Here is a 24,796-nt window from a genome sequence, read left to right as displayed (position 1 = left end):
CTTCTGTAACTGTACAAATCTACATATTTTATTTAGTGAACCTGTAGAATAGAATAGAGCTCCATTACTCCAGTGTCTCGCCCAGGTGAGCGCGTTACCTGATCTTGCGTCTTTCACTCATCTACGCTGCTGGCGACGCGACGGACTCGAACCCATTACAGTCAGCGACGTGAGTGACGTAGGCACACAATGGACCAATCAGAAGGCTCTCATTATAATCAGACTTGCGTCGTGGATTATTCTGGGAGCGCTGAAGTTCGTCGCGTCACGTCGCGTCGCTCGCTTGTAGCGTATCATGTGATAGGGGCTGGAATTTGACACCTCAGGGGTTCAAAACTCTCATGTGTTTATGGGACTTGATTTTGGCAGGGCTCCTGCGTTTAGAGCAGAGAGCGCGTCCCGAGGAGCTGAACGCGTCCGCTCGTGCGTTTCAGGCGCATCTGGGTCAGTCAGGACAACCCTAGTAGGCTATCTGGACGCTCTGGACACAGTTTTAGGTGAAACACGTGGATGTTCAGAATTATGCATCATCACTACAGGGAGAGGGCCAGAGGAAACATTTTAAGGAATACATTTTCATTATCTGTGGATTATTTTCACTTGTCCTTTTCTTAATTTATTTCACTCAAGTCCATGACAGGAGAGGTCGATCAGGACAGAAAAGGTAGGTTTCTTTTCTTTTTTCTTTTCTTTTCTTTTCTTTTCTTTTCTTTTCTATATTAAAACTCAATATTCAAAACTACACTACAAACACACACAATAAACACACAACTACAATATAAACACACAATATATAACAAAACAATACATAAACTTTCTTACACACACACACACACACACACAATTTGTATATGTAGCCTTTATATTTATGTCGACAGAAACGTTCTTATTGTGGCGTTTATTACAAAAAAATGCATGAATTATTTTCAAGTAAGATTTATTTTCGATAATAAAAAAAGTATGTATTGTAACTTATAGCTATCAATATGTAATATAATGTTCTTGCTTTAGGTGTTGCTGCTAAGCCCTCAAAAGAATCAGAAATAATTTGTCATTCGCAACAGAATATTAGATTCAATTTATTTATTTATTTATTTATTAAATATGGTTATGTGTAACCTTATTAAATATAACGTGTGACTTGTCTTTTAAAATAGCATGAGTTCTTGGACTTTGATTCTTTTTGTTCTTCATTTAAAATGTAGTTTTCCTTTACAATAAAGTAAAGATGAAGGAAAAATTAAAAGACCCAAAACTTAAAGGAAAATAAAAGCTGCTTAACTGCCCTGCTTTCCTCAATCTCATACAAACGGGTTGAAAATGTACCTCAGAATACTTAATTAAGTGTATTCCTTTGCTTATTTGACGAGCTTTTCCCAGCTGACCGAGCTGATGATTGATTATGGGACTGACAGTAAGTGTGCTCCTGAAAGAGCTGTTTTCCTGTCTGGAAGGGATGAAGTCTGGATACAGTTAAGAGAATCCCAGGACTGTTTTCTCCTCTCTGGGGTCTTATTATGGCCATTTGTGATTCTTCAAGTCTGATATCTTTCTAAGAAGTCTCGTATGTGTGAGAACAATGAACATCACACCACTGCTGTCTCCTCTTGTAAATAACTTTTTAAAAGATTTGGATTGGAATGTGAAACATTCTGACACAGAACCAGTACCTGTATCCCATCTGCCTGCGTTGGTTGGCACGTTTGTTGAGCAGGTAATATTGAATTTCAGTATCAGATTTCAAACATTTTCAAGTAGACTGTAGGCTACTTCCTGGCATACTGTAAAGCTTGGATCAAAATTATGAATTTATTTGTCTGTTGGCAGTGTTTTATGTGACTAAGGCAGCAGGATAGACTGTGGAGTATCTCTCGGGTTATTTGTTATGTCATGTTGAAAGATTAAATAGCAGTGCTGCTGAGTCATTGGTGTGCTTTTATTTTATTTAAGATATCAGCATATGGTATTTTTTCACAGGGCACAGGATGTGCTTTTTGGTGATGCTGCTAAATAGAGTTTGATGGAGTTTTGTGGAACCGCTGTATTATCATAGGTGGGTCTCTTTAGTTTATGACCTGCCATGTATTCCTGATGAAATGTCTTTAATGTGCTGCGTTTTCCTGTTGCTGTGATAGATTGGGTGTGCTGGCGCTTAGCGCTCAAGTGCCTGAATCACACCTCCTTTAAGAGACACTAATGCAAGCGCCAAGCTCTTTTCAGTTTTACTGTCTACTGAAAGCTGTAATACTGTTTAATCACTTCCATACTGTCTATTTTTGGAGAATCGCTCACCCGCAATGGAGTTTCCACCTAGTCACGGCTTACTTTAATGCTGGATCTTATAGCTCTTCTCACTTTTGCTCCAGGAACCAGATTTTACAGTTTTCTTTTTTACTTAAAAACAAAAAACAAAAATGTATTTAAAATCAGATATTTAATTAATATAAAATAATTCATTATTTCATTACTTTTTGAAAAAATTGTTTTAAATATAAAAATATTAAATAGTATGAAATAAAATATAAATAATTAAAATAGTTAATGTTATAAAATGATTAATATTAATAAATAATATTATAAGATAAATAAAAATAGTTTTATTGGACACCTTTGACATTGACAACAAAAGACACAGAAACTGTTTTCTATGGAAACACATTTTTGCCACAGAATAAAAAATGAAAAAGTTATATTTGCAACTTTTTATCTCAGAAATCTGACTCTTTTCTCACAATTCTGGGGAAAATGACTGAATTGCAAAACAAACTTAGAATGACAAGATATAAAATCTAAATTCTAAGAAGAAAAGTCAGAATTATGAGGTTAAGTCACAATTATCTTTTTTATTTTTTTTATTATATGGCAGGGGGGAAAAACTGAATTGTGAGATGTAAACTCAGAATTATGAGTAAAAAGTCAGGATTGTGAGATATAAACTCGGAATTGCGAGGAAGAAAGTCAGAACTGTGAGTTTATATCTCGCACTCTGAGAAAAAAGTCAAAATTGTGTGATATTATCAACTCATAATTGCAAGAAAAAAGTCTGAATTATGTGTAAAAAAGTTGCAATTACCTTTTTTTCTCCTTTGCTATCCTAACTATGCACAAATATTAGTTGCATTTTATCTTAGTTTATTCAACCATTTTTTTCTCACACATCTTTGACCCAGTAGAACAGAACCCTGATTTTTCCATGTAAAATGCTGGTGTTTGAATTGCTCAGGTGTATTTTCAGCGTCCATTTAATTGTGATGAAGCGTTTAACTTGAGTGTAGGTTTCGTGACTCTGTGTGCATGGAAACGGGGCAGTACATGAGTGTCAGGCGATCACACGGGACACAGGAGCGCCGTGGTGTTAGTAAGAATTATGGGCCGCAGTCACCACGTGGCAGTCCACCGCTGGATAATTTATTACAGCCTCCACTAATGAACAGCCTAGTTGTGCAATAATGAGAAACACCTTATCCAGGGTCAGAGCGGGGCAGAAGGACACTAGAGCCCACGGAGAGAGGGTCCGATTCTTACATAAAGTTAAATACTAGTTTAGGTTTTTGATGTAAATTCTGGTGCACATTATACGGCTTATTTTGGACAAGAACTGCCGACTTAGACAGAAAGAGACCAGCTGACTGATAGGACATTTGTTTAGGGGCAAGTTTATATGAAATAAAAGTATACCACAGTTATAGATCATTATGGAGAAACTAACTTAAGTAAATGCACAGCAGAAAACAATCAAAACCCATCCAGATTAGATGCTCCTAACCTGGAAAATGTTGCCTATTCAGTGATTATTTCATCCTCAAAACCTTGAATACATGATTTGGTTTCCAGGAGGACTTATAAACGGAACCTGTGTGCTCTTCCTCCCAGAAGTCAGATAACGTGAAGTTAGAGCTTTCCAGATCAAGAAGTGTTTTCTGGTTTTATGTATGATTTTCAGCAGATGGTCAGTAAACAGACTGTGAGCTAGACTAGTTAAATGCTAAATGCTTAGAAGGGAATTATACCAATGTGAACACAATAGCAATTCATTTCATTCAATCTGACTTATAAACTTTATTTTTCTCTTATACCATGGTCTGCCTGAATACTCGATTCTGATTAGCTGGCAGGCATGCATTAAAACTGTATAATGCACAGGTAGTTCCAAGTTTAATCACCGTTCTATATTAATGTGCTGCTTTCATTGACACACACACACACACACACACACACACACACACACACACACACACACACACACACACACACACACAGAAACATTCAGGAGTGCAGAAACTTGTTGTCAATGCTGCCCCGACACTTTTATTACTAAAATAGTTTAGATACTTTTGCTGCATTATATTCCTCAGCAGTGAGGCAACTGTTTAAGTAATTAAACTCAACTTCATTGTTTGTAGACAGAGATGCACAGATTCAGGGAATTCACTCACACGACTGTCATCTCTCTCTCTTAATCGGTCGGTCGGTCGATCAATCAATCAATAATTAATTCAAATAAATGTGATCTTACCACACTATATGTGACCCTGGAGCACAAAAGCAGTCTTAAGTCTCTGGGGTATATTTGTAGCAATAGCCAAAAATACATTGTATGGGTCAAAATTATAGATTTTTCTTTTATGCCAAAAATCATTAGGATATTAAGTAAAGATCATGTTCCTTGAAGATATTTTGTAAATTTCCTACCATAAATATATTAAAACTTAATTTTTTATTAGTAATATGCATTGCTAAGAACTTCATTTGGAAAACTTTAAAGGTGATTTTCTCAGTATTTTGATTTTTTGCATCCTCAGATTCCAGATTTTCAAATAGTTGTATCTCAGCCAAATATTATCCTATCCTTACAAACCATACATCAATGGAAAGATTATTTATTCAGCTTTCAGATAGAATATTGACACTTCAGAATAAATTGACACTTAAGACTAGTTTTGTGGTCCAGGGTCACATTTCCTCTGTGTGTCTGATTTGAAGTGGGCAGAATGCTAGAGCTAACGAGCCGTAACTGATAAAAATATAATTTTTACCCCTCCAGTGAAATATTGCACTGCAAACATAATTAACAGCTTTAACTTGTCAATGCTGGCAAATGACCATGGTATAAGCAGTATAATGCACAGCAACCACCCTCCACGTTGTGTGTTAAAATCGTTTAATGCACAGCTAGCCATGCATTATCCCATACATATATAAAAACATATTAATTATAATTATATATTCTATGATAATTATATAATATATAAATCATTATAGTTATTGTTGTTTTGGCCCAAAAAACAATTCCCATGACCTGAGAAATACCTCTCAGTTTTCAGAGTTTCAGACAGGATCTCAACACTGTCTCGAACTGTGCTCAGATTTAGCAAGATGCCACTCAAAAGTCAGAGATCTCAATATGAACTTAAACATTTCTCATCAAATCTTCCAGCCGAGCCTTTTGCACATATTTTTTTTTTCTACTAATCTTACACTCCGTATGTCAACTATTGACTCGTTTTGTCTGTTTTTTATTCACGTATTTCTCCTAATCTATAAAACAGCAACATTTTATTGCAAAAACCAAAAAATACAATAAATAATAATAATAACAATCCTCTCTGGGTAAGGATTTGAACCAGTATGCCAAATCTGGCCCACAAGAGTTTAGCTCTAACCCTAAGTCAAACACACCTGAGCAAGTTAATCAAAGTCTTCAGGATCATTAGAAAATCACAGGCAGGGGAGTCTGATCAGGGTTGGAGCTAAACTCTGCAGCACACTGGTCCTCCAGGACAAGATTTGAGGAACCCTGATATATAATGTAATTTTGAAGTAGCACAGTGTATGAGTTTGTGCTTGTGTACAGGATAGTTAGGAGTGAAAACACATCGAGTTCTCTCAGCAAACTCAGCCATGTGGAATGCTCTGTAATGTCATCAGAGTAAACAAATACAAACACTTTTCAGAATTCATCTCTTTCTGTCACTTCAGTTGAGCTCTCAATCTCAGTCTTCATTATTCCCAATAACACACGTTACTCACCCAGATTTCTCCTTTGGCTCCCATTTCTCCATCTGACAGCTCGGACCCCACAGCGAACGCACACACACTGCTGAAAAGTGTATCCTATCTGTTCCGCACACACGCTGGATTTTATTATTTGCGAGATGTTTTTGATTCATCATGTCAGAGAGCAGGTTCATTTGTCTTAATGGAGCTGACAGATGTGTGTATCTGTATACACCACAGAGAAACAAGGAGATGAGAGATAGATGGCTTGTGGGAGAGTGTGTGTGTTCGCAGACGGACATCTGGTGCTCCGCTGTCACGCTCACACAGAAGTTTCTCAGTAGAGAATCCAAACAGACGCCTCTTCATTTACAGAAACAGAAACATGTTTAAATTCTGTTAAAATTGTCCTTCCAGAGCAGCTCATCTCTCTTCGTTCACAGACCGGCTTGTATAAAATGTATACATTTCTGATCATCTCTTTGTCTGTCTTATTCACAACTGTTTGACTGGTGCTTGCCTGCTAAAACCTCCCTGTCATGATGTAAGGCTGTTGCTAGGTGGTTACTTACTGGAACAACTGAAAAGAGTTCATCCTCAAGTCCCTGTGATATTCTGGTCTCTTTCCTTCAATGCAAGGCTGTGGGGTTTAGTTTGCTGTTTGTAATATTTCAAGGTTGAAAATTTATAATTTTTGATTCTCTTTCCTTCAAGAAGTTGCACACTTTTAAGTGTCAGAATAAATAAGCTGCATAAAACTTGCATTTTTCATGTAGACATACTAGCATTAAAAAACAGTTTTATATTTTAATATATTTTAAAATTTCATTTTTTTTTCTGTGATCAAAGCTGAATTTTCTTATGGAAACAGTGATTCTCTTTCTTTTTCAGGATTCTTTGATGAATCGAAAGTTTAAAACGAGCATTTAATTCAAATTAAATTCTTCTGTAATGTTTTTAATGTCTTTACTGTCCATAAAAGTATTATTTTCTGTCAAAAACACTGACCAGATCTTTTGAACAATAGTGTGTTTGTCTAAGTTTTGCCTTTGGTTTTGCACATGTTGCTCCTTTACTTTGTCATGTAAAATGTTAAATGGCTAATGTATACTGCAGGTATTTTCAGTGGATGAATGTGATTGGCACGTGCTGCACAGCATTAGCAGCTCAGTGTGACGGTTTGAAACCAGACACATCATATCAGTGTCACAGTCCGTCTTTAAGCACATTCTCTTTGATGTATGTCAGGAGGATGCTGACTTAGGTTTCTTATCGTTTGATCTTAATGGCATATTCGTTTAAAAAAAAAATATTCCTGTATCATCAACATATTGCCACATCAAAACCCTTGTGGCTTACAGCGTGTTTTGACAACCTTTCGCAGTGATGAATGAAACGCTTTCTTGATTTGAAGGTGAAGGAAGTTGCTCAACGGTGAATCATCTCAAACTTATTTTCATCTTTTGATTGGTCGAAGGCGTGTGCCTTTGTGATTTACTGCTTTGTTACAAATGCATAGTTTTATATATCTAATCTATCTATCTATCTATCTATCTATCTATCTATCTATCTAACTATCTCTCTCTCTCTCTCTCTCTCTCTCTCTCTCTCTCTATATATATATATATATATTATATATATATATATTACATTTAAATTGAAAAAAAGAAATTAATATATGGAAATGTAGTTGTATATAAGACCATTAAAATTATTACAATTATATTTATTAAAATTAGAATTAAAAAACAAATTGTACATATATATAAATCTACAGACCTATACAGACCTATACAGTGGCCTCAGAAACTATTAGGACTAAGAACAACACACTTAAAAGTGTCTAAATGTCAAAGCATTTGATGACTGAGCAACATCAGATCAGATGTCTATATCAAATACTGCAGGACTAACATCACTTTTCTTTGTTATTTTTGTTCAGTGTGTTTGAATCAGCTGGTGTTTTGTTGATTTTTAATCAATATATGAAGTCAGTTCTCCTCAAGTTCACACAGGTGTCCTTACAGAGGAAACACAGATGATGAGAATCACATTTAAAATCAACATGATCCACCAATGCTTCACAAGTCTTGATTTTCCAATCCGTTTGTCATTATTTTTGCGGGTTTATTTAGTGACGTTAGCATGCAGACACTTCAGCTTTAATAGTTCTATATGCTTATAGTTTATAACTGAAGAGTGTTATCAGTCACAGAGTGTTTTAAATCTTCTGCTAACCTTTATGTGACTCAGTGAAGTTGCCAACTGAGCAGACTGTGTCAGTGCACACAACAGCTTGCGGACTTCAGCAGTGGCGGGTTATTCATAGCAAAAGAGTGCTGTAGATGTGATATTTAAGGCTGCAGGTGAAACAATCTCTCTAGGTCAGCTCTGAATTGTGTTGCTTCTTTCATCACATCCTGTTGTTTAATCGTTTTATAGCAGCTGCCTTTAAATGTGTGCCATTTCCGTGCAGCACGAGAGAGCGTTTCAGTGTCTGCATGTTTATACATGTGTTCAAGGAAACCCTCAGAGCCATGTGATTAATGATGATATAATGTCGATTTCATACTAATAAGCAAAAATGACTTTAAATAAACATGACATTTGTTTTGTTTTGTTTTGTTTTTGAACTTCCTTCTCTTTCGTCCTATTCTTCATGCAATCCAGAATGACAGCATCGCTGAATGGTTTGTTTGAACTTTTTGAATTTACATTTCCTTCAGCCTGAGGCTTATTCATTTCACTTTTGGTGTGAAAGGGCTTTTACATTTGCCAAAAATATAACTTTTTTATATTGAAAACAAGCAAACAGCTCAGCCCAGATGAGTAACTTTCCCCAACACTGGTTGCCAAGGTCTTCTGTGTGGTTACTAGGGCGTTGCTAGGTGAAAATTGTCCTGTCACTTAGTAAATGAGTTTTTGGGAATCCCAGCATGCCTGGAAGGGATGGGAGAGTGTCTGCAGGAAATTTCCGGGAAAAGAAACTGTAAAAATCAAGAAACATTTACTTTGGACCAGTATTCATTGTGAAAAGCATATTAAAAATTATTTTGAATTTATAATAATAATGATTTCCCAAGGGGGTGCTAGAGCATCTGGGGAACATTTCAGAGAAAAGAAACTGTAAAAGATGAAGAACAAAGGTTGCTCTGAATCAATATTTAACACGGAAATCATATTAATAGTTAATAGTAAATAATAATTACTATAGTAATAGTAATATCTAATAATAATTTATAAAGGGGGTGCTGCAGCTCCTGAGGGACATTTTAGAGAAATATTTTTTTTAATTATATAAAAAAAATAACAGTACAAATATGACAATATAAATGACAATTATTTCATTTTTAAACATGTTTTCTTTTAATACACACTATTTAAAAAAAACAAAAATTATACATGAGTCTTTGACCAATAACATGCAGGTATTGTACGTAATCGACCAATCGTGGGGCTGCGCGTGAGAAGGTGAGATCTACAGGGAACAGTCAAAGCGTTGGCACAAATGCAGCCGTCGGTTCTCTGAAGCGTCTCTATAGCAAAAAAGATACCAAAGTAGGTGACAGATCCATTAAAAACCACAATAATATAGCTCTTATGAATGTAAATAATAAAATAAAAAAATATATATAAATGAAAAATAATGGGAGATTTTTATTTGTTGGTGACTGTTTCTTTAAGAGCCACTTTAGTTTAGTTTAATGCCATTATATTTGCATGCATATCAAATTATACATCTTTTCCTTTCTAGATGGCAAAGGGTGGAGAAGTCTGGAGACCTGCGTGGCTGCATCTGCCCGATGTCATCTGAGGAACTGGAAGGTGAGCATTCATCATATCATTTGGGTTATCAGCTAATAAATAAACACAAGCTCGATGCTGCCTGACACCTGTTTGGTCTAGGCTTGCCTGTGCTACATTACCGAATGTGTCAGAAGCGTGTCCGTTTGGACTTGTTTGTGTGTCAACACGCTTGATTTTCACTCCGGCTCATTGGATCTTTTAAGCCAGACACTCCACAGACATTCATTCATTAAAGTCATCCTGAAATATTTATTCATGGGGATCCACGGCGGTGTTGGGTGTTGCTTAAGTAATTAAAGGGGCTGTAGTGTTGGCTGTGTAGGATCACTGGAGGTCTGCTGTAGTTCAGGTTTGGGGTGGGAAGCGTATACATGTTAATGGGGCCGATCGGACATCACGGATCGGTTTACTCTGTCAGGGTTTATATAACACAGACGAGTAATGGGCAGGCCATGACAGTGCACTATATTAATCCTGAGGATTCATGTCATTGTATTTCCTACTAGCGTGTGTTACTGGCTCTTTCTTTACAATCATAACAACAGCTTCAGTTCAGTACATGCTGAATCAGTTATTATGACATCTTTTGTTCTTCTTGCAGGTGATGCTGCTTGTGTTTGTATGTTTTCTGGGTCTTGTTGATGGACATTTCCTTCAGGAGGAGAATGCAGAACCCCGTCCTAGCAAACTGAGAGCCTCTTCAACCGCTCCAGAACCACAGAAAGAGTGGCAGAGCAGAGCACCATGGGCACGACATCATGGTCAGTATATACCTGACACTGTATAGCAAACCGGGGCTAGTTGTCACACTTTGGACTTCAGGGAATGAGCAATGAGTGATTGATTTCTAAGAGGTTAAAGCTGCTAAATATTTCCATTATTATTAGTATTATTATTGGCTCTGAGAAAAAAAAAAAAAAAAAAAAAAAAAAAAATATATATATATATATATATAACCTTTTGTCCCCAACCTCAGATTTGTCTTGTCAGATATTACGAAATATGATTATACTGATAATGCAAATAAATAAAATAAAAATAATAAATATATGTATTTAAAATAAATGTATGCATTTAGCTTTTATCCAAAGCAAAAGAGGGGGGGGAAATTCATCAGAGTGCCAAAAATATTCATAATATACAATGCCAGGTTTATTTGACAACTAGGTTAGGAAGCAAGTTAGAAAAGAGGAGAAATGCAGAGAAGCAATTTCATATAGCAATTTATACAATACAGATTGTATCAAAGCCGATTAATCAATATAAAAAAGAAAAAAAACATTATTAAACAAATAAAGCTAATGCACATAAAAAAAAATTAAGCAAATTCAAAGTAATGCATCTATATAAAATATTAAAGCATAATGAAAATGTAATGCAGTTTATTTAATTTAGTGCAAAGTTAGTGTCATTATCCAGCTCAATTCAGTTCAAATTTTGTTCTCATCTGACAGTGTCAGTTCAGTTAAAATGACAATATTACTATATTAATTGTCTTTAAAACCCCAGGACAAAATTCACAGAAATTATCCTAATATAGGACCATTTTAAAGTACCAAATTCAACAAAACACTGTTAGAGAAAACAAACGTGTAATTGCACTTTTGACTCAAACTCTCAGTTGAGATATAACTCTTTTGACAATTTCCTCATTTCAACTACACTTTACTTTAGTTTACAAGCCTCATCCAGCTTTGGCGTTATTGCAAAGCATGTAATTAAAATTGGAGACTTTTTGTCTGTACCTACAGTAAAATTAACCCATCAACAACACTTGCTGATAGATGTGAGCAATTTCAAAATTATATGTTGTCACAAAGTGTTTCAGATGTGAAGGTCTCAATTACTTTATGTTTCATTAACTATCAACTTTGTCTCAGATGTTTCTCTTAATATTATGTAGGAGAAATAGAAGTATTAACAAGTAAGTCAATAGTTGATATGCAGTTAGTGTATAGAGCTATAAAATATGGATAGTGTTTCAGATCATTTGGAAATTTGATAAGAAATGTGTTGATGAGAAATGCTTACTTATATTGAAATCTCTAACTTTACATTGCAGACTTTGACCGCTAAAACAGAAGTCTTATTATTATTGTTTTTTCTCAACTTAATCTTATTTGTGGATAGGAAAAACAATTGAGATAAACAAAGGAGATTTCATTTGTGTGTTTTCTGTGATATGCGAAGCCTGCTTCTTTAGGTTGGAGGAATGGAAGTTGAAACCAGATCAGTCTTCTCAGGCTTCTTACTTGAGTTATTATTGCATTTTCTGTCTAACCTGTCAGAGCTTTGAATCCTTTGGGAATGATGCCTTACACTTGCTATTACCTCAGACACTTCACAAAGACCTAATGGGTGAATCTCACAAAACCTGTCAAAAACATGTCCAGATCATATTTCACCCCCCGCAATTTGGTCATCATTTATTGAAAAAAGAAAAAAAAAAAAGAAAAAATATATATATATATATATATATTACCTATATATATTATATATATATATACACACACACAGAAGACAGCTAAACATTATGTTTTGAATTTTTTTATTTTAAAGTTGTTGTTTTTTTATGTATATTTTTTAACTTCACTGAGTTGAATATTAGTTATACAGATGATTTCAAAATTATGCCATTATTGCATACAGAAGGTTTAAGACCTCTGAGATAGAACAGACCAAAACCAGCATTTAATGTTTAAAACAACCTAGTTTTCATGATATATCACAATCTTGCCTCCTTACTCAGCATTGCAAACAAACACATTTTATTAAATCTTTTCTGCTCAACTGGAGTCGGTCTAGGTCAGTGTAGTTGTGTTCAGTGTTGGCAAATCAAATCCTGCTCTAAATACTGATTTTATGGTTTAGAATGATTTATGTTAAGTCTAACCGTTTACATAACATTGCATATATGTATAACATTTTATTACTATAATTTGAAAACAGTAGAAAATCAGTAAAAAACAGTAAAGAAATCTTAGAATCATTTAGAAGTATCACAGTAAAGAGAAGTTGGGGGTTAATGTTCTTAAATGTGATTACAATGAATGTCACAATGAAATATAAATAGGACTCACTTTCTTTATGCAAAATATGATTTCTTCTTTCCTTTTGATTTTAGGGTGAAATGTGACCTGGGTGTTTATGTGACATTAAGCCTTCAACACTTTTTCGGTATTTATAGGGAACATCTTTGTTGAAATTTAAGACGATGTTCCTCTCATCCTGTGATTCTGTGTTTATGTCACAGTGACACGTTGCTTCGAGGCAAATTCCTTGTAAATTATTCTGTTTTTTTGCTATTTTCGTTATGTTCAGTGGAAATAATATATCTGTGCACATAATAATGTAGAAACACAAGTGGAATGAAAACTTACCATGAGTATCTCTTGTGAGGACCAATACAGTCTTAAGATATAGAAATGTTTTCTCTGTAATCAGCTCTAAGGCTCTTCTGACATATATACCAGCATGTCCATGTACTCTGATTTGTGTAGTGTGATAAACATGATCAGCATTGGTTGAGCCACAAGCTGACATGCTGAGCAAACAAACAGAGCCGTGTTTTTACAGAGCCACAGCCTCACAGTGTTTACACTCTTCAGGAAGTCAACCGTGATATTGACCATTTTGCTGCCACTGAATTAGACCCTGTTCTCAAAAACACCGCCATCAATGGATGCTGACTGGCCGTTAAAATACACAAAACAGCTAAAATGCACAATATATTAACAGATGTGACATGAAAGGTACCGCTGTAGGTCTGCAAAGAAGCTGCATAAAACATACACTGTTTAAAAATGTTTTTGAAACATGTCTTTTCTGCTCACCAAGGCTGCATGTATTTGATCGAAAATACTGTAATATTGTGAAATATTATTACAATTTGAAATAGCTGTTTTCTGTGTGAATATGTTTTACAATGTAATTTATTGCTGTGATGCACATAAGGAATATTTTGTCTCTGAACCTTAAGAAAACTGGTAGTATGATATCTATCAAGTAGTAGGACCATCTTCTATGTGATATTGTTTAAAAATAAATGTACAGCATCAGCTGGGATAAGAGAAATTATTTCAACATAAAAAACGGCACACTTCACCTTTAAGAGGAGGGATTGTTTCTTTACTGAGACACACAGATGTTTTTCACACCCAATGCATTTGACATGTTTTTCCCTGGCTCATGCATGCATTAGAATAATCTCAGCGCGCTCTTCCTTATCAATTTTATGTTCCTCTTCAAATAATCCAGAGCTCCTCCGTGCAGGTTTTGACATAGCAAATTGCTCCCTTGGAAGCTAATTACTGGAATCTTCGCCTGGAGAGAGTTTGAATCATATTCTAAGGTTCTGCTCACCTTGTGACTTAAAAAAAAAACTATAAACATGATGTGGCATGTTGTGGGATGTTTTCAGCACTGCATGCTGCAGTTGCATGAGTTACAGTACAATAATAGTCCAGTGCAGTGGCAGTTAGGTGCTCTGCAAACAGCAGGAGGAATTTCACACCATGGAGAGACGTGGACACGTTACAATCAGCTGCTGAGGCGTGAACCAGAGCCACTAGTGTTATCACCCTTTTAAATGCCAGTGTTACATTACAGTGGGCGGATGTGCCTTGCTTGGCAGGAATTGAGACTATTTTAATGCATCAGAGCCACGTGCTGGAATCTGTATTCTCTGGGGAAATAGTTCAACCAAAAATCTTTTACTCATGCCAGCGTCATTCCAAACCTGAATGACTTTCTATCTGTGGAACACAAAAGGTGATTTTTTTGTCTAGAAAATGGCCACTGTTTTCCATATAATGTACATTTATGCATTTAGCAGACGTTTTTCTCCAAAGTGACTTACATTGCATTCAGGCTATACATTTTTTATTTTTTAATCAGTATGTGTGTTCCCTGGGAATTGAACCCACAATCTTTTGCGCTGCAATGCTCTACCACTGAGCCACAGGAACATAATGAAAGTGGATGGGACGGGTTCTGTCAAAAAAGCACAATAGCAAAAAACTATGATACTGTAAGTAGTCAGTCTAAGTTATTGCATTATATTCCAAGTGTTCTGAAATGATGTTATAACAGAACAGGAACAGAAATGCATTTAAAATATTGCCCTGCACGTAGAGCCCAAATCCATTTGTTGCTGTTATAGACATGTACACTGAAAAATATATATACATTTTTTAGGATTTACTTCAAAACAGTTTTCACTTAGAAAATGCTAGGGAATTTCCAAAGTTCAGATTTCAATAATTACAAAGAATCGGCAAGTAACACATTAAATTAAACATGACATTTTGAAATAGAATTTTCTTGTGAAATCTGCTCCAGTAATCTATGTTTTATTTACAGCTTTGAAAAATAATTTTGTACAGTGTAGCATTTGGTTTTATGTTGTCATGAACTCCATGGTGACACGAAGCTAAAGGATCCAAATGCAGTAGTTCACTGAAGGAGTAATCCACAAATGTCATCCAAAGGCAGGCAACGGTAATTCACAAACAGGCAATCCAAAACAAGGACAGAGTAAGGGGCTGAGGCAAACAGAGTCATCCAGAAAACAGGCAGAATAACAAGACCAGGAGCCAGTATATGGGAGAATTAATTTATTATTAATTTTTTGCATTTAGCAGACACTTTTATCCAAAGCGACTTACAGTGCATTCAGCCTATACATCTGTAGTTGTGGCCTAATGTATACACATAACCACAACTAACCCTAATTCTGTGGGTTCGAGTCTCGGGCCGGCAATACCACGACTGAGGTGCCCTTGAGCAAGGCACCGAACCCCCATGCCACAGCATAACCACTTGCAGCATAAATGGCTCCCCACAATCGAACCCACAACCTTTGTACTGCTAATGCAACACTCTACCACTGAGCCACAGGAACACTAGGATACAAGGCTTAGAATTGCAGTACAGACACATACAAAACTTGACAAAGCATGAAAGTGAGAAGCAGGCTTATATAGGGTGAGCTAACAATGCTAATGAGACACAGGTGCAAACAATGAGTACTAATGAGACCGGGCAGAAGATGATGGGGACTGAAGTCCTTGATATTGTGGCCGAAGTCTGGGATGAAGTGCCCTCTAGTGGACAACCAAGGCACTCCAGCTGGTGATCGTGACATATCATTGGCTCTTGTGTATCTTGTGATCAAATTATATTTGCATCAAACATGATATGGCTCATTTATTGGCTATATGTGATTTGAGAGTTACGGTGAAGGGCAGAGTTTGGCTGATTTGAGTAGTTCTTGGTGAAGGGCAAAGGTCTTTTTTTTTTTTTTTTTGATGGCCAATTAAATGAAGTAATCACCATCCTATATGGCTATGAATGACTATCGCAAGTGTGATATTTCTGCAAGTAAATGTTTCGACAGACTGTAAATAGTAACAAAACGGCATATATAAGTAAAGACAAACCTATAGTGTCTCAAAGACCCTCTTTTGTGTGAGACTACTTTTTATGCTAAAATGTCTATTAAATCTATAAACATGAAGTTATATCATTATAGGTCCCCATGCTTTGACCAAACAGACAAACAAAACAAACAATCAAATCAATCATACCCTAACCACCAAACACCAAACTTCTAGATTCAGATAAAAGTTAACTTTATTTAATTCTTTAAGTAATGTCAACATTTTTTACATTTAATAATCAATAAATCTTTAGAGTTTTTATAAAAAAAAAATGAACGTGAAACAGTGAAAAGTCCAATGATGTTGGACTGCTATATTAGCACCTATGAAACATTGCTCGACCAATCAGATCAAGGACCATCAACTAAATGTTGTACAATTTGTGATGCTTTTATGGTGCTTTTTGTCATTTTCAAACTTAATAGCCCCAATTTATCTCAAAATTTCACCTTTCTGTAGCCGAGAATAAAATAATTAATTTGTGTTTGTTACAAAATTAGTAATGATGACAGGATCTTTATGTTTGATCACGTTCTGTGGTCACTTCTCTCATCAGCTTGTGTTTTCTGTCCCCTTAGATTCGTCCCTGGCCGAGGAAGGCGAGGCTCATCGAATCCGGTGGCAGCGCTCCTCTACAGACAGCTCCAGTTCACGGAAATCTCAGAGGAACCGTAAGGAACGGCGCAACCGCAAGCGAGGCCGGAGCAGCCAGGACTGTCGTTTGGAGAGGAAAGAGATGAAGGTGCGTGATCTGGGCCTCGGCTACGACTCGGACGAGATCGTGCTGTTTAAGTACTGCGTGGGGACGTGCACGAGCGCCCGTAAGAACTACGACCTGGCCCTAAAGGTGCTGACGGATAACGGAAGCGTTCCGAGCCGCAAGGTGAGCATCCACCCCTGCTGCAGACCCACGCGCTTCGAGACCGTCTCTTTCATGGACGCCCAGACGAGCTGGCAGACCATCAAATGGCTTTCAGCGGCCAACTGCAGCTGTGTGGGATGAGAGAAGCCCAGGAGACACTGCCGGTAAAATCAACCCAAAGCTCCGGTGTAGAAAGCGAGGAAACTCCAGTGCAAGGAATCGGATGCAGCGCTCCTGATGATGCACTACAAACGCAGCGGATCTGCTACCGTCAGGAGCCACAGGAATACGGGACGTCCTGCAGGGAGACGGTCAGAGAGCGTAGGGGTTTGCGTCATGTGACCTCGGAGAGCTAAAAACTGTACCTGTGAAGCAGGTCATCAGATTCCTGCTCCAGACTGCATGGATAGTTTGTGAAAAGTAACTTGAAGGCCTACATTTCACATGATCTGCCTCTAGGGGTTATGAGATGTTTTAAGAACATGGATACCATGAAGGTTCATTTTAACACAACAGAAGGTGCTTTTAATTCACTTGTCAGCTTAGCATGTGTGTTTAATATACACACACTTTCCTTAAGCCATGTGCACATTACAAGACCGAAGCGCGTCACCTTTTTTATGTTTGTGAGTAGTCCAGGTTTTTTTCAGACACAGGCCAAACATTTGTTCATGCAGCAGATTTCCATTTTGCAGGCCGGTTCTGAAAGTTATGAGTGGTGGATTTCTGCATCGGCTCTTTATAATGATGAAATCAGGCTCGATTACACTGCATGTCTGGACGTATAACACCTATAACACACCATTACATCAATTACTGCTGCCATAATAACTAAAAAATCCACAAAAACTAAAAAAAATACACAAACTATTTTTAACTCTTTTTCACTTTTAAACAAAATTCCGCCTGCTTTCCATAAGCAGTGCACACATTGAAATTTGTGAATAATGTATACTATAATAGGCCTGTTTTACATGTAAAGTAATCATTCTTGGATTTAAAAGAATGTCAGTGACCACATTTACATTATTGTTCAAAAGTTTGGGTCGGTATGATATTAATATCCTACCTTTATTCGGCAATAATGTATTAAATTGACTGAAAGTGAGAGTAAAAACATTTATAATGCTACAAAAGATTTATATTTCATATAAATGTTCTTTTGAACTTTCTATTTCCACAAGAAAAAAAAAATGAAGCAGCACAATGTTTTCAGCATTGATAATAATACGTTTCTTGAGCGGCAAATCAGTATATTAGAATGATTTCTGAAGGAGACTGGAGTAATGATGCTGTACCAACGCAGAATAAACAAGATCGCAGGTCGTATAATGAATAATATGCAGGTTTTTGCGTGCAGTTTAGTGAGTTCACCCATGAGTGTTTAAATGGCTCAGGTTGACTTGTGAGCATCTTGTAATGTGCCCTTGGCGTTACACACTTGCACAAACACAACCGACAGCTAACAAGTTCTCCTGATGCTATATTCCATAACCTCTGCTATCAAGAAATACCTCTATAATTTCAAACTTCTTTGATCAACGTTGTTGATGTCTGATTTTCTGTGCATTTTCTATTATGGACAGGATCTTTGTCAGGGTACGTGACATATTTGATTTGTCAGTTAAATTAAATGGTGTCCTGGCTAAAGTTCGCAGCACACAGCACTGTATCGGTTTACCAAAATGTATTTCAGTCGAGACATTGTCACATTTCATGTTTTTGTTCTCTGTTTTTGGGTGTTGACTTATTGTTAGGAGAATGATATACCAAAGCAAAGAGCAGATCACCTCAGGTAGGGATGTGGTTTACACCTCTATAATCGACCGTCACGCGCTTCTATTCCGTTTCTCACATGGTTTACTTTTACTCATATATCACTTGTAATGTTCTCAAAGACACTATAAGTACCTGTGAACATTCTCAGTTTCACGCTATAATTCAGTAGAAATAAACAGGACATTTTACCAATTTTTTAAAGCAAATTAAGCCAAGTTTTAGGATTTTTAAAACATTTTTATGATATTTTTATTTTCATTTCATCAGTTCAGTACATTTTCCCACAAAATTCACATTCTCAATAATGTAATGTACAAAATTTAATGATGCATAACTTTTACATTGTATTTATACATTATGGTACAGTAGTATTTGTTGTACATGCTTTTTTACTGTAGTACATAAGACTGTCACAGTAATGAAAAACCTAATACATTTTTTGCATCATTTCAATTCAGTTCAATTCAATTCATTTTATTTTGTTTTATTTTATTTTTTATAATTTTATTTTATTTTATTTTTTTATTTTATTTCTTTTTAATTTTTTTTATAATTTTATTTTATTTTATTTCTTTATTTTTTTTTTTATTTTAATTTTTTTTTCTATTTTTTTTTTTTTTTTATTTTATTTTATTTTATTTTAATTTTATTTTTTTTATTTTATTTCTTTACTTATTTATTTTTATTTTATTTTATTTTATTTTATTTAATTTTTTTTTAAATGTGACCAGTCATGAGATTAACCCTTAAACTAAAAGCATTTTATGACTAAGGGGATTTTAAATCACAAATTCCATTTTTGTTACTGCCTTTGAATGTAACAGGGTTTTATCAACTATTTTGTATTGATATTAAGCATTCGGCTAATAGAAAACCTCATACAGTAGACACCAGTTTGACCTCCTAATGTTTTGTTAGATTACTTGCAGTGTTTTGGCCCTGTTTGTTACTTTTCTCCATTTCTGTTTTTGGACTCATAGATGATAGATCTCCTTTACTACCCAACATTTGAAAGATGTCATATATTCATTATGTCAGGTTCTTCACTGACTCATCACTCACCTTTATATCAAACGCAATCATGTTGTTCTGATAATCTGGAAGGTTTCAGTTTTGAGCTGTGTTCCTCTGAGATCTGAGGGAAGCAGGGTTTAGTCGTGAGCTGCTCATTTTGTTTCCCAGCAGCGCAGTGGAATCTTTTCCTTCAGGATGGCATCATTTTACCCTTTGGATGCTATGCATCCCCTGCTTTATTTAAGGGAAATTACTGCTATTGTTTGATGTATTTATTGTATTTTTTTTTTTTCGTATACATGTTATCATAATTATATTTTTATTATTTATAAAATGTATATACCTGGAATTTATTGCTCAGATTTTTATACAGATGATGCATTTAAAGAGAAATACATTTTATCTTTGTGTGTCATACTACGTGTTTCATTTTGTGTTTTGCTTTGCACCAACATTTTCATACAAGACAAGTCACAGTTACTCTCTCTAAACCACTATATATACAGTATATATATATATATATATATATATATATATATATATATATATATATATAAATCAAAAATGCATTTTCAAACTAATATATGTTATGCTATTGCAATAGTATGTTAACTTGTTTGAGGCCTCAGCAGAACTATTCCACATTAATGGTGTGTCTGAATTCTCTAACAGCACATGTTTATACAAAACACAGACTGATGCGTCTGATTACTGTCATGCTGCACACTGTTAGTGTCTGGGTCTTTTAGAACAAAAGGTGAGTGAAAGCATGAAATTAGGCAACTGTGCACAATGCAATGGATATATTTATGTTCTCCGGGGCTTTAATAATGCTCACATCTTTCCACTGAACTACTATAATTGTACTTGTTTTTTTTTCTTCTCTTATTTTTCACACAAGATATCAAGAACTAAGACACTAACCTTCTTCATGTTTGTGAGTAAATGACACAACTGCGCCATCTAGCGGACAGTCACGGTTTACGTTTATATAAAATATTGACAAAACATTCAGACAAACCTTAAAACTAAGAATCTAATAGAATCTATAAAAGCATATTAAGCAAATAAAAAACACTACATAACCCTTAATGACAAATTCCGTTGTTTAAAACTATAATTTACTATTATTAAACTAAAATCACCAAGACATTATAACTTGTATATTTCCATTTTGATGCCATGGGCTCACTTACACTGACAAGTAATGACAAATCCCATAATGTAATAAAACACTTTGTTTACAATTTCTTTATATCAGTATATAAAAAAATATGCTTACAACAAACATTACAACATAATATATATATACAACCTAAAAAAAAATTAAAAATATGTTTATATTCTGCTTATACAAATATTAAAATTATATATTTATAATAATATTAATATGCATGGTGCTCACTCTCTCTCCTCCTTCTCTCCACTCTCAGAGACGGACGTTTCCAAACTTATCCTGTCCAGTCATCCTACTACTTGCCCACTTGATCCGATCCCCACTCACCTCCTTTCAAGCGATTTCTTCTTCAGTCATAACTTCACTTACTCAACATTATCAACTCCTCTCTTCACTCTGGTACATTTTCCCTCAGCATTTGTAAGCAGGCTCGGGTAAGCCCACTGCTTAAGAAACCATTAAAATCCAGCACTTCTAGAAAACTACAGACCGGTATCCCTTCTTCCATTCATTGCAAAGACACTTGAACGAGCTGTGTTCAACCAGCTCTCTATGTTTCTTGTACAGAACAACCTCCTGCGACAGCAACCAATCTGGCTTCAAAAGTGGCCACTCAACTGAGACTGCCCTGCTCTCGGTTACTGAAGCCCTGCGACTGGCAAGAGCAGCTTCAAAATGCTCAGTATTCATTTTGCTGGACCTGTCTGCTGCTTTTGACACCGTTAATCACCAGATTCTCCTGTCCACCCTCAGAAAGATGGGCATCTCTGGAACCGCACTCCAGTGGCTTAACTTCCTACCTGTCTGATAGATCCTTCATGGTGTTTTTGGAGGGGTGACTTCTAAGTCACAACCACTTGCTACTGGGGTTCCTCAAGGCTCAGTACTTGGACCGCTTCTCTTCTCCATCTACATGACGTCATTAGGATCTGTCATTCAGAAGCATGGCTTTTCCTATCACTGCTATGCTGATGACACTCAACTCTACTTCTCATTCCAACCAGATGACCCGACGGTAGTTGCTCGCATTTCAGCCTGTCTGAGTGGACATTTCTAGCTGGATGAATGACCATCACCTTCAGCTCAACCTTACTAAGACTGAACTGCTGGTGGTTCCAGCTAACCCATCGTTTCATCACAACTACTCTATACAGCTGGGTTCGTCAACCATAACTCCTTCCAGGACAGCCAGAAACCTATAGGATTTGTGATGGATCATCAGTTAAGCTTCACAGACCATATTGCTACAACGACCCGGTCCTGCAGGTTTGCCTTATACAACATTAGGAAGATTAGACCCTTCTGTCAGAGCAAGCCACCCAACTTCTTTTTCAAGCTCTTGTTCTCTCCAGACTTGACTATTGCAATGCTCTCCTGGCGGGCCTTCCTGCATGTACTATCAAGCCTCTACAACTGATCCAGAATGCAGCAGCGAGGGTTTGTCTTCAATGAGCCAAAAACAGCTGACGTTACTCCTCTCCTCATCAGGTTACACTGGCTACCAGTAGCCGCTCGCATCAAATTCAAGGTTCTGATGCTTGCCTAAAAAACGACCACTGGCACGGCACCAACATACCTACGCTCATAGTTCAATCTTATGCGCCCTCCAGAAGTTTTCGCTCTGCAAGTGAACGACGCCTTGTGGTGCCATCCCAAAGAGGTTCAAAATCACTCTCACGGACTTTTTCCTGGACTGCACCCAGCTGGTGGAATGACCTCCCGATCTCAATTCGAACAGCTGAGTCTTTACTCATTTTTAAAAAACAAAAAAAAACTCATCTTTTTCGCCTGCACTTAACCAACTAATACTAGTACTTACCTTTTTCTTTTTCTTGTCTATCATATTCAAAAAAAAAAAAAAAAAAAGACCTGTTCTGTACTAGACTAACTGAGACTTGTCATAGCACTTGTATACCGTTTTGTTGGTTCTCGTTGGTAAATGTAAAACAACAATTAAAATAATAAAAAAGCCTTTTAAAAAAAGCATCTGCTAAATGATTAAATGTAAATGTGAAATGTAAATTAATATAAAACGCTAAATTGGTTAGGTGGCCAAAAGGAAACAATTCAGATGATGAGGACTGGGAGCCTGACCCGGTGGTGAGTTAAAGCTCTTGACTGAATTATTATCATCATCATGATGGACTGTTTTCAGTTTTTACTCTACAGCAGAGTCTTACAGTATCTGATTTTAACAGTACTTAAGTATTTTACTTATACTAAATATAGGCTCAAAAAAGATGCACTAGTCAAAGAGACATGCCAGCGAAAAACAAGAAAGAGTTGATTTGTGAGAACAGCAATCAGTTTATGTTCTAAAACCAAAATAAATCTGAATACCTCAAAAAATGTCTCTTCAGTATAACAGATAAATAAAATAATGTTATTTAATTTTTATTTATTTATTTTGCTTAATTTGTTTATTGACATTTTACAATAATAACAGGATAAGAATGAAGGAGAATAGTGAAATCATGATGCTGAAAATTCAGCTTTGATCGCAGGAATAAATTACATTTTAAAATATATTACAATAGAAATCAGATCTTTTAATTTGTAAAATATTTCACATTATTACTGTTTTACTGTATGGATGAGCCTTGGTGAGCAGAAGAGACTTCTGACTTTTTAATAGTAGTGTGAACTCTGTTATGTGGGGTTTAAATTGATTGTAGTGGATGACACAATTTACATTTGGATGAACTATTATCATATGATTTACTTCAGCTGAACATGTTTTTAAGATCATGCTAATAAATTAAAATTTAAAGTATATTTAAAAAAAAATATATATATTTTAAATTGTAATAATTCACAATACTGTATTTCTATAGTCTTTGTGAGCAGAAGAGTCTCAAAAATCATACCAACCCCAAACATTTGCACTGTGGGCTCAGAAAGGGGTTGCACCACAAGGACCATTAACTTCAGAGACAGAGCTGCACCGTGGAACCCCCAAAGTGCTTCTGATGCACCGAACAACACTCACCACAATCTAGCATGAACTAATCTAACAGCGACAGGTCATGATAGTAGCTGCAGAGGCACTAAACACTAACTTAACACCAGAGCCATAATAGATTCATGAACCTCTGACCCTAATCTACATGACGGTCATCTTGTTTTCAGGGAAGATGCTAGTACTGGACTATATCCTGGCGATGACCAGAACAACAACGAGTGACAAAGTGGTTCTGGTCTCTAACTACACACAGACTTTGGATCTTTTTGAAAAACTGTGTCGAACCCGAAGGTGAGATTCATTTCACTTAAATCCAACACCAGGGACTGCCCACTTTCCCCCAGTTCCTTTCTTTATAGAGGTTTTAGAGGTTTAGAGCCATGAACCAACATTTTAACCATTCATCCTTATGCTATGTTGTAGGTAATAAGTTGAAATTGGTGTAATAATATACATTTCTTCACAAATAGATACCTTTATGTCAGGCTGGATGGGACGATGTCCATCAAGAAGAGAGCTAAGATTGTGGAGAGATTCAACAACACTTCTGTGTTTCCATTCAGACACGTGGTGTGGTCAACCTCTAAGTCTATTTAATTTTTTATCATTTTATTATTATTTTAACCATCATAGTTCTTATCTAGCTTTTATATTTTCGGCTTTCATTTTAATCTTTAGTCATTTTAGGTTTCGCATTTGGTTATATGATGCATTTCATTCATCGCATCCTTGTTTTGACTAAATGATAAGGCAGCTTT

General features: G+C 35.9%; 2 protein-coding genes across 2 annotated transcripts; both read left to right on the top strand.

The window, feature by feature from the left end:
• Nucleotides 1-261: 261 nt before the first annotated feature.
• On the top strand, nucleotides 262-17,886 carry LOC109060043 (neurturin-like). The gene is made up of 4 exons (XM_042757529.1): nucleotides 262-664; nucleotides 9,752-9,822; nucleotides 10,406-10,565; nucleotides 16,823-17,886. Exons 1-4 carry the CDS (start codon nucleotides 634-636, stop codon nucleotides 17,245-17,247), a joined length of 687 nt encoding a protein of 228 aa, XP_042613463.1. The 5' UTR covers nucleotides 262-633; the 3' UTR covers nucleotides 17,248-17,886.
• Nucleotides 17,887-23,929: 6,043 nt separating this feature from the next.
• LOC122145223 (DNA repair and recombination protein RAD54-like) lies at nucleotides 23,930-24,672 on the top strand. The gene is made up of 2 exons (XM_042757439.1): nucleotides 23,930-24,329; nucleotides 24,509-24,672. The coding sequence occupies exons 1-2, from the start codon at nucleotides 24,184-24,186 to the stop codon at nucleotides 24,633-24,635; spliced, it is 273 nt and encodes a 90-aa protein (XP_042613373.1). The 5' UTR covers nucleotides 23,930-24,183; the 3' UTR covers nucleotides 24,636-24,672.
• The last annotated feature ends 124 nt before the right edge of the window (nucleotides 24,673-24,796 follow it).

The sequence above is a fragment of the Cyprinus carpio genome, chromosome A6, assembly GCF_018340385.1.
Source record: "Cyprinus carpio isolate SPL01 chromosome A6, ASM1834038v1, whole genome shotgun sequence".
NCBI lineage: Eukaryota > Metazoa > Chordata > Actinopteri > Cypriniformes > Cyprinidae > Cyprinus > Cyprinus carpio.
The sequence above is the reverse complement of the archived record's forward strand: the minus strand, read 5'-3'. Positions and strand labels throughout refer to the sequence as shown.